General features: G+C 40.9%; 1 protein-coding gene across 4 annotated transcripts in view; it reads right to left on the minus strand.

The window, feature by feature from the left end:
• The window catches only part of dock4b (dedicator of cytokinesis 4b), a 152,341-nt gene that overhangs the window by 74,739 nt on the left and 67,602 nt on the right, over positions 1 to 10,000 (minus strand). For all 4 annotated transcript variants that reach the window (XM_048267639.1, XM_048267640.1, XM_048267638.1 and 1 more), the window contains exon 13: positions 8,319 to 8,444. In XM_048267639.1, coding sequence (XP_048123596.1) covers positions 8,319 to 8,444 — 126 coding nt within the window. The remainder of the gene's footprint in view (positions 1 to 8,318; positions 8,445 to 10,000) is intronic.

The following is a 10,000-nucleotide window of genomic DNA, read 5'->3' on the forward strand; positions in this document are numbered from 1 at the left end:
TGTGTGTGTGTGTGTGTGTGTGTGTGTGTGTGTGTGTGTGTGTGTGTGTGTGTGTGTGGTGATCGCTGTAAGAGGAAGAGAGAGTGATACCCGGGGTTAGCACAGCAACCTGTGTAGGAAGGTTGCTGATTGCACTGATAAGGCCAGTTGTGTGTTGGCAGGTGTCACGGTTCAGCTCTGTTCAGTCATCTGATTCCGGGGAAGTGATGTGGCGGGGTGTGTGTGCGAGAGTGATGTGGCCAGACTTCATTTATAATGAGGATGTGAGAGGAATTTACTATTTGCGCTGTGCCATCATAGTGAAAGTAATACTTTCGGTTAGCGATGATGAGAGAACTGAAGGCAGTGGTGATGGTGACAGCGATGGGAGTGATTATGGTTGTGGGGTAGCCTAGAAATCTAGACGCGCCCCTAGCGGCAGCAAATTACATTTGCTGCCAGGGCTAGTCTAGCAACTCTCCGTTGGCTTGTGAGCTCCAGAAATCAAAACTTAATCAGGGCATTGAAATCGTGTATAGAGTCGTTTGGTGGACTTAACATAATGATTGATGGCAGAGTTGCAAGGGTTTGGCTTGAATTCCCTGATACTTGAAAACAAATATCCTATTGCATCCTATTGCGTGCAGAGGGAATTTGAAAGACAACTGATTATCCCGCCCCTCGGACTAAGCACTGCGAACGGTTAGTGCCCAGACCCTACATTTTAATGTGGGTCTGGCTCGCCAGGCTAGTTGTGGGGGTGATGGTTACCATGGTGGTGGTGATGATAGTGGTTGATTTGTTGGTGTTTAATTTTGGTTTGAGATAGCTGGTGTGAAAGTCACATCTTGATTAGTGCGTTGGTTTTCTCTTACATCACCAAGTGCATCGGTGATGTGACCCACACAAAAGACATCAACTCGGGCTAACTGGAAGCCATGGCTGACAGGGGATGTCCTCAGGCTGCTGAGGGCCAGAGACAAAGCCTACAGAGCTGGGGATGAAGCTGGCATGAGAACAGCGAGAGCCAACCTGTCCCGTGGCATCAAGGAAGCAAAAAAGGAATACACTCACAAGATAACCACCCACTTCAAAAGACAGCAGGAACGCACAAAGCCTATGGCAGGGCATTGAGGCCCTCACGGACTACAAGCCCGCGCCACAGAGCTGTGAGAGTAACATCCCTCTGCTCAACAATCTGAACCGCTTCTTTGCTCGCTTTGAAGCACAAAACAGCACTTGCCCACAAAAGACCCCTCCCCCTCTACACGAGCAGCCCCTGTGCCTCTCTGCCAACAGCGTGAAGAGGACACTTGCTGCTATCAACACCCGTAAGGCAACAGGCCCAGACAACATCCCAGGTCGTGCGCTGAAGGACTGCGCTGAGGAGCTTAAGGATGTCTTCACAGACATCTTTAACACTTCCCTGAAGCAAGCTATCATCCCATCATGTTTCAAAGCTGCCACCATCATACCTGTGGCGAAGAAAACTGCTCCATCCTGCTTTAATGACTACCGCCCTGTGGCACTGACACCCATCATCATGAAGTGCTTTGAGCGACTTCTCATGTCACACATCAAATCCATTCTCCCCCCCACCCTGGACCCCTTCCAGTTTGCATACCGAGCCAAACGGTCCACAGAGGATGCAATCTGCTCTGCCCTCCACCCAGCCCTCACCCACCTGGAAACACCTGGAGACTCATATGTGAGATTGCTGTTTATAGACTTCAGTTCTGCATTCAACACCATAATACCACAACAACTCATCTGCAAACTTGACAAACTGGGACTCAGTACCTACCTCTGCAACTGGCTACTGGACTTCCTCTGTCCGAGGCCTCAAGTAGTACGTGTTGGCAACAATATCTCAAGCAGCATCACACTGAGCACGGGGGCACTGCACTGCAACCTACAGCAAAAATCACATAGTGAAATTTGCTGACGACACAACTCTGGTGGGTCTCATCACCAAGGGCGACGAGTACCTTCTGACCACGTGGTGCAGGGACAACAACCTCCTGCTGAACGTCAGCAAGACCAAGGAGATTGTTGTTGACTTCCGGAGAGGTCACACCCAACACCTGCCACTGACCATCGACGGTGCTGTGGTGGAGAGAGTGAGCAGCACCAAATTCCTGGGGGTGCACATCAGTGAAGACCTCTCCTGGACCATTACTGGCGAAGAAAGCTCAGCGCCGCCTCTACTTCCTGTGGAAACTAAGGCGAGCAAGTGCTCCACCAGCCATCATGACCACATTCTAGCGAGGCTCCATTGAGAGCATCCTCTCCAGCTGTATCGCTGTGTGGGGCGGAAGCTCCACTGAATACAACAGGAAAGCCCTGCAGCGCATAGTGAACACAGCTGGAAGTGCTTCACTCCCGTCCCTGAAAGACATTTACACCACCCACCTCACCCGCATAGAGGGAGAGCAGCTTCACAGAAGAGAACTTCTGACGGCAAATTTGAGGAAAAGTTGGTAAACCACCCTTCTTACCTAATTTGAGGGTGCCGATTCTGAATATTTTGTTTACCAAGCTCAATTCTGAGTTCTAAGCCACATAATCAGCATTTTAACATTAAATAGTGATTTTCTTTGTTTATTTTTCCCTAAATTGGGTTGAATTCAGAAGTAATCACTAAAACCACATAAAAGTGTTCTCTAAATACACTAAATACATGTTTGAGCATTAAAGAAACCATACTAAAGTTTATTAATGTATTTAATAGGAACATGATTACAGTTAACATGTAATAAACCATATTTTTATTGCTAACATAGTGAGTCACTCATGTGGTGTTTTATGCATTTCATCACAATAACAAGTTCCATTGATAACCTTCAACTCAGAATATATCCTAGTACATATGAACTTGGATAGCGGGAATAAGCCTAATGCAGAACTGCATCTACCGTCAGCAACAACCGACAAGTAAAAAACATTTTACTTCTAGTAACACTGGATTTGGTATGTGTGTTTGCCTCCATACTAAAGCTTGATAATGAGCTCTTCTATGCCATTGAGCAGCATCACTTGTTGGTGGTAGAGCCTCCGATCCTCGACATGTAGAAAACAGAGTGGCTCTGGCATAGTGTTGTCACGATACCAAAATTATGACTTTGATACAATACCTGCCATAAATATCTTGATACTCGATACTGAAACGATATCCAAATCCTAAAATATCTGGAAAAGAAAGGACGCAGGCCTCTTCCAAGTGTATTGAGTCATTTGTGTTGAATTTGGTTGACTTTTGGTCAATTCTGGGTTTTAAACTTCTAAACTTCCTACAGAATTATTATTTTTGTAGTCAGTAAAATAGTAGTTTGTGTGTGATTAAGTCCTTTATTGTTTGTTATAGCTCATTTATATTGTGTGGTGTTTTGGCAATAAATTACCTTTAAATAGCCAAATTAGGCTAGATCAAGGTCAGTGTTCAAATTACTGCATGCAAATCACTTAATGCTATGCAGAAGAGCCTAATCTTTAGGCCATCTGATACCCTAGGCCTTCCCGTGTTTATGGGATTTCTTTCACAGTTACAAAGGGAAAAAAGTGAAGATAGTCTTCTTTGCTCCCAGTGTAATTTAATAAGTATGTTTCAACCACTCAGGTCTTAATCAGATAGGCCTACACCATTATCTGTTGCAATATCTGTGTGCATTCCTACATTAGGTCTATTTCTTTGATAGTTAACATCATTTGCTACCATATAACAAATACCAAATAACAATACAAAAGTTTCTTACAAACTTTCCTGCATACTTCTTAAATGTGCTGCAGTCAGATGGGTGTCCTAAAGACATAACTAGATCTTGAGCATCTATTACCAGTGTTGAATGAGCAGTTTTTGCAGTGATCACTACTGGACATTCCACATTGCTAGACAGCACTTGAGTGAGGATAGACTTATTTCCACTTCACAAATAACCATTGCTATCTGCAATAGCTACAGTACAGGGACATTAATCAGTTCATAGCTAAGGATTTGTCCTATGTCCACTTCCCTTTCAGCATCATAATATGCAGTAATGATGCAGTAATGATGCACTGGAGAATGTTTCTTTTTGTTGCACTATAAAGGATATCTTGTCTAAATTGTTTTGGTGTTTCCAGCTAAAACAGCTATTCACCAACAGATTAACATCCAGCTTGACTCAACTTCACTGACCCCAACTAGATCGGCACGTAACTTGGGCGTTGTAATTGATGACCGACTTAACTTCTCTGAGCATGTAGCTTCTGTTGCAAAATCATGTCAGTTTATGCGTTACAACATTAGGAAGATCAGACCTTATCTGACACAAGATTCCACACAACTTCTTGTTTAAACCATGGTCATCTCCAAGCTGGACTATTGTAATTCACTATTAGTTGGCTTACCCGCTTGTGTAATAAGATCATTACAGCTGATTTGGAATGCTGGAGCACGCCTGATCTTCAATCAGCCGAAGAGGACACATGTAACTCCTCTCCTAGTTACTCTCCATTGGCTCCCTATAGTAGCCAGAATTAAATTTAAATCTCTCACTTTGGCCTATAGGACACTGACTAGATCTGCTCCTAGTTATTTTAATTCAATAATCAAGGCATACATCCCCAACCGCCCACTGCGGTCTTCTGATGAGCGTCTGTTATGTCGACCAGTCATAAACACTAGGTCTAATCAAAGAATCTTTTCCTCAGTGGTTCCATGTTGTTGGAATGAGTTGCCCTGTTCTCTCCGTTCCTGTGGTAGTTTTGGGTTGTTTAAGAGGGGTCTAAAGACATTCCTGTTCAACATGCACTTAGTTCTTTAAGTGCTTCTTATGCGTTATGGTTTGTATAATATTGTTTTATTTCCATTAGGCTGTTGATTAATTTGACATTATTGTTTATTATTGATATTCTCCTTAATATAGTCTTACCATGTCATTGTTTTTTATATTATTGATTGAATGGACATTATTGTTTATTATTGCTTTTCCCCTCATTTTCATTGCTTATTTTATTAGGCTATTGATTGAATGGACATTATTGTTTATTATTGCTTTTCCCCTCATTTTCATTGTTTATTTTATTAGGCTATTGATTGAATGGACATTATTGTTTATTATTGCTTTTCCCCTCATTTTCATTGCTTATTTTATTAGGCTATTGATTGAATGGACATTATTGTTTATTATTGCTTTTCCCCTCATTTTCATTGTTTATTTTATTAGGCTATTGATTGAATTGACATTATTGTTTATTATTGCTTTTCCCCTCATTTTCATTGCTTATTTTATTAGGCTATTGATTGAATGGACATTATTGTTTATTATTGCTTTTCCCCTCATTTTCATTGTTTATTTTATTAGGCTATTGATTGAATGGACATTATTGTTTATTATTGCTTTTCCCCTCATTTTCATTGCTTATTTTATTAGGCTATTGATTGAATGGACATTATTGTTTATTATTGCTTTTCCCCTCATTTTCATTGTTTATTTTATTAGGCTATTGATTGAATGGACATTATTGTTTATTATTGCTTTTCCCCTCATTTTCATTGCTTATTTTATTAGGCTATTGATTGAATGGACATTATTGTTTATTATTGCTTTTCCCCTCATTTTCATTGTTTATTTTATTAGGCTATTGATTGAATGGACATTATTGTTTATTATTGCTTTTCCCCTCATTTTCATTGTTTATTTTATTAGGCTATTGATTGAATGGACATTATTGTTTATTATTGCTTTTCCCCTCATTTTCATTGTTTTATTTTATTAGGCTATTGATTGAATGGACATTATTGTTTATTATTGCTTTTCCCCTCATTTTCATTGTTTATTTTATTAGGCTATTGATTGAATTGACATTGTTGTTTATTATTGTTATCCTCCTTATTATAGTTTGACCAACATTCTAATCTGTTCCCTGTTATATTTTAAATATTATGTTGTTTTTGTATTTGTGTGTCGCTTTGGACAAAGGTGTCTGCAAAATCCCATAACCATAACCATACATTTTTTGCAAATAATGCAATCTCCATCAGCACTCCTTAAACATGCACACTCTTCCATTTTTCTGCATGTCTGGAATTTTAATGATAGGAAAGAGCACCAGTGAGATGTTTTAACTAGGCAAGCACAGTCACAAAATACAGTGTAAATCCTCTGTAAAGACTGACAACTATTCATAATAGTTAGTGACAAAGTACTTTCTACAGAAAAATGAGCAGTCACCTACTATTCTATAAATTTATTATCGAGGCATCTATTTTGTTTCTAAACGTCATACTGAATTTTAGCTATTATTTCAATTTATATTTTAGTTGTAGCTTATTTTCATTTGCTTCTTTGCCTTATTTTTTGCAATTCCTATGATATCTGATGGCAAAACCAAAAAGTATGTGAATTATGCTAATTATGCTAATTAGCAAGCTTAAAACTCAAAATTGAGCTTGGTAAACAAAATATTTGAATTCAGCACCCTTAAATTGTGTGAAATAGCCCCTTTATAGCCCAGCATATAAAGACTTTTCCTCAAATTTACCAACAGGACTTTTTCTGAACGTTTGTTAGCTATCTGCTCTCCCTTTAGCAAGGCGACCACAATTGTGAGTGATGCAAGTCACCCCGCTCACAATTTGTTTGTTCTACTGCCCTCTGGGAAGAGGTACAGAAGCCTGCGCTCCCGAACCACCAGACTCACCAACAGCTTCATACACCAGGCTGTTAGGATGCTGAACTCTCTCCCCCCTCTCCCCCTCCACCCTCAGCTACATAACATCCTGGACTTTGGACCCAAATGGCTGCCTTGCACTACTCCACTTGCACTACTCCACTTGTACACTTGCACACTTTGCACACTTTGTAACTTGTTGTTGTTGTCCTGTTGTCCTGAAAACACAACACACTTCTGCTGCTCTTACATAACTTGCACCACTATGCCACTTGCTCACTTAGGTCAAACAGAACTACCTCAACCATTTATTGGCCTGACTTTGCACTATTACTGTATATTGACTGTCTATGCACAATTGCACAATTTTAACCCAGTTTTGCTGCTCTTATTTCTTCATTGTACTGTATGTGCCTTCTTATTTACTTTTTATTGTTTACTTGAATGTTATGTTTGTCTGTGGACTTAATTGGTAAAATATGTCTTGTCTTGAGAAACATAATTTCGATCTCTTTGTATGTCTTGGCATGTGAAGAAATTGACAATAAAGCAGACTTAGACTTAGACTTAGTTTGATGGTCAGTGTTTGGTTAATGTGACACTTAAACTGGGACAGATGGTGGTGGTAGTCACAGGGCTGCCAACTCTCACGCATTGGCCGTGAGACACACATGTTTGATTAGTTTCACACACTCACACGCCACACCCCCGATTTCTCACGCTGAAGTGTCAACTCGGTCAAATGCCTGAAAGATGAGTTTATCTATAGATCTACCTGTTCAACCACTTGTGATCGACTAATTTTATTTTATTTTTATTTATCTTTTATTTTACCAAGTGATGTCCCATTGAGATATTCAAATCTTTTTTACAAGGGAGCCCTGGGGTTATCACAATAAACAGCAAACTGTACCGAATACGAGGATATAAAGCATGCCTCATGCAATAAGCAGTTCCTGAGTAATCCGGTTTTGAAATTGCAACACATAGTCTCATTGGAGCGAAATTATAATGTATTCTAATGTAAACTAGTTGTCAGTACATACATTTTTGTAAATTGCTCAGCCAGAGATTATCCCACTATCATGGTTCTTATATTGTCAGGTTCCAGCCAATCCCACTTACACAGACAAATGAATATATTTCTATTGGATGCTTCCTAGTGACATTAATGCAAAAATATGCCGAAAATCAAATAATGAGACACAAATATTTTTTTTCTCTTGATATAAAGCCTGACATAAGCCATATGCAAACATTTACATCATACGTTCCCAGATATGGGTACGTCCTGAAAAAGGAAGACCAAGTAGGCCATAGGCTAGATGGCCATTACAATGACCAATATCTTACTTAAATGAACTAGCTGAATAACACAGGTGACCACCTCTGCATAATTTCATGGAGTGCTGAAATGTACACACATTTTTGACCATTTCTGAACTGTGAAATGTATCATACATGTTTTGTGGTTGTGAACTTATTGCAATATCACCATAACTATTCCACCTGTGTGTGCATGGTTATAATTCTGAAGTGCAAAATAGTTTAGGCTACAGCATTGGTTTGATAGCTGGTGACTTTGCCATCTGCACTGTGCAGAGATGATTAGAGTCGTGCCGTGTCCCTGGGATGGGTTTGGGCTCATGCTGACGTGATAACGGCATGTTTGCACGTTGGCACCTCACCTGGCATGATGATGTCGGAGAAGCCGAGCTTCTTGGTGACGGACACGCCGCGGGTGAACAGCACCATGTACTCTCGTCTTAGCTGCTCCATATCGCCGTGCAGCAGCTGCATTGATACCGACAGGCCTACACACACACACACACACACACACACACATATTCAAATGCAGAAGTGCATTCATGTGCAATGGCACACAAATACACATACACACACGCACAAACATACAGAGAGATAAAGAGAGAGGAAAAAAGAAAAGAAGAGGATGTCAGCAGGATTGAGGTGCAGCTTGTTCTTGCGTCCAAACCCATGAAGGACGCCGGCTCTGGCAGCTCTGACAGATACACACGAGTGACACTTTCTGGTTTCAGTTCATATTTTGGTGGAGCACTGCCACAGAGGCATTGCTTCTCGCAAGCACACACACACACACACACACACACACACACACACACACACAAACAGGCACACACACAAATGCACGCACATACCCTAGGAGACAGTTTGGCAAGAGCCTTCAAGGACAAGCTGACACTGCTGTCCAACCTGACACACAGGCGTGTACTTTGTACACACACACACACACAGGCCTACATACACAGCCATAGAGCTACACTATCTGAACATATTGCACAAACCATTCACTGAACAGAGTGTTCCAAATCTGCCAAACTTTCATAACCAGAGGGGAGAGGGCAGTGAAGCATGGGGGTATGGTAAAGACAGAGGGGGAGACATCAGAGAAATCCGCAGGGCAACAAAGAAAGACAACAAACAAACAGAGGCCGTTTTTATTCAGAGATTCCAGAATAATTGTGAGAAGAAGAGACGTCATTATGCCCTGAAAAGAGGTGTCAGAAAGCTAGCCTGGCCACGCCCACCTATCTTACTCCTTTCAGGGAGATACTAGTCTGGAACACCATAGTTCACTAACGTTTCCATCAGTCGGCAGATTATCTGCCCAATTAGCGACAAGAGGGGATGATAATATAGTTTTGAAATCGAAAGTGGCTGATAAAGTGTCTGAAAGTGATAACCAATAGTAGCTACGCCTGCAAACATCAAAAATTGCAGTCCGAAGAATGTGTACATTTATTTACAGCAAAGGTAGGCCTGCATACATTGTTTCCTAACTGCCAATGCTGTTTACTGCCAGTTTGTAAAGTTTAAGCAAAGTAATGGAATCCCTGCTCAATGTGACTGGTTAGGCTGGACCAATGATTTCAAAGTCAGCGCAAAGTCTACACCCGTCGCGATTGAAAGGTTTCCCAATCGTGAGTGACCAGACTCTCAGAATGCCACATCCATCCATGATTTTTCATTAGTATGCAAATAGTTAGGCCTGCACTAAAGCACTATTGCTTGTTTATAAATCAGTAAATGGAGCAGGACCTAAATACTTGTCAGACATGCTTCAGCAGTACACACCTTCTCGTCCTCTCAGGTCCCAGGTGAAAAACTTGCTAGTAAAACCTACAGTTAGAACTAAACATGGTGAAGCAGCTTTTAGCTGCTATCGCGGCTCAACTGTGGAACCAACTTTTCGGATGACATTAAAAAGGCCCCAACTGTAGCCAGTTTTAAATCTAGACTTAAGACCAAACTGTTATCAGATGCTTTCTGCTAACTGTGCCGAGTTACAAATTCTGAGTCTGCCTTGATAATTATTCTACTTTGTCTTTTA

This window comes from Alosa alosa, chromosome 17 (genome assembly GCF_017589495.1).
Source record: "Alosa alosa isolate M-15738 ecotype Scorff River chromosome 17, AALO_Geno_1.1, whole genome shotgun sequence".
Classification (NCBI taxonomy): domain Eukaryota; kingdom Metazoa; phylum Chordata; class Actinopteri; order Clupeiformes; family Clupeidae; genus Alosa; species Alosa alosa.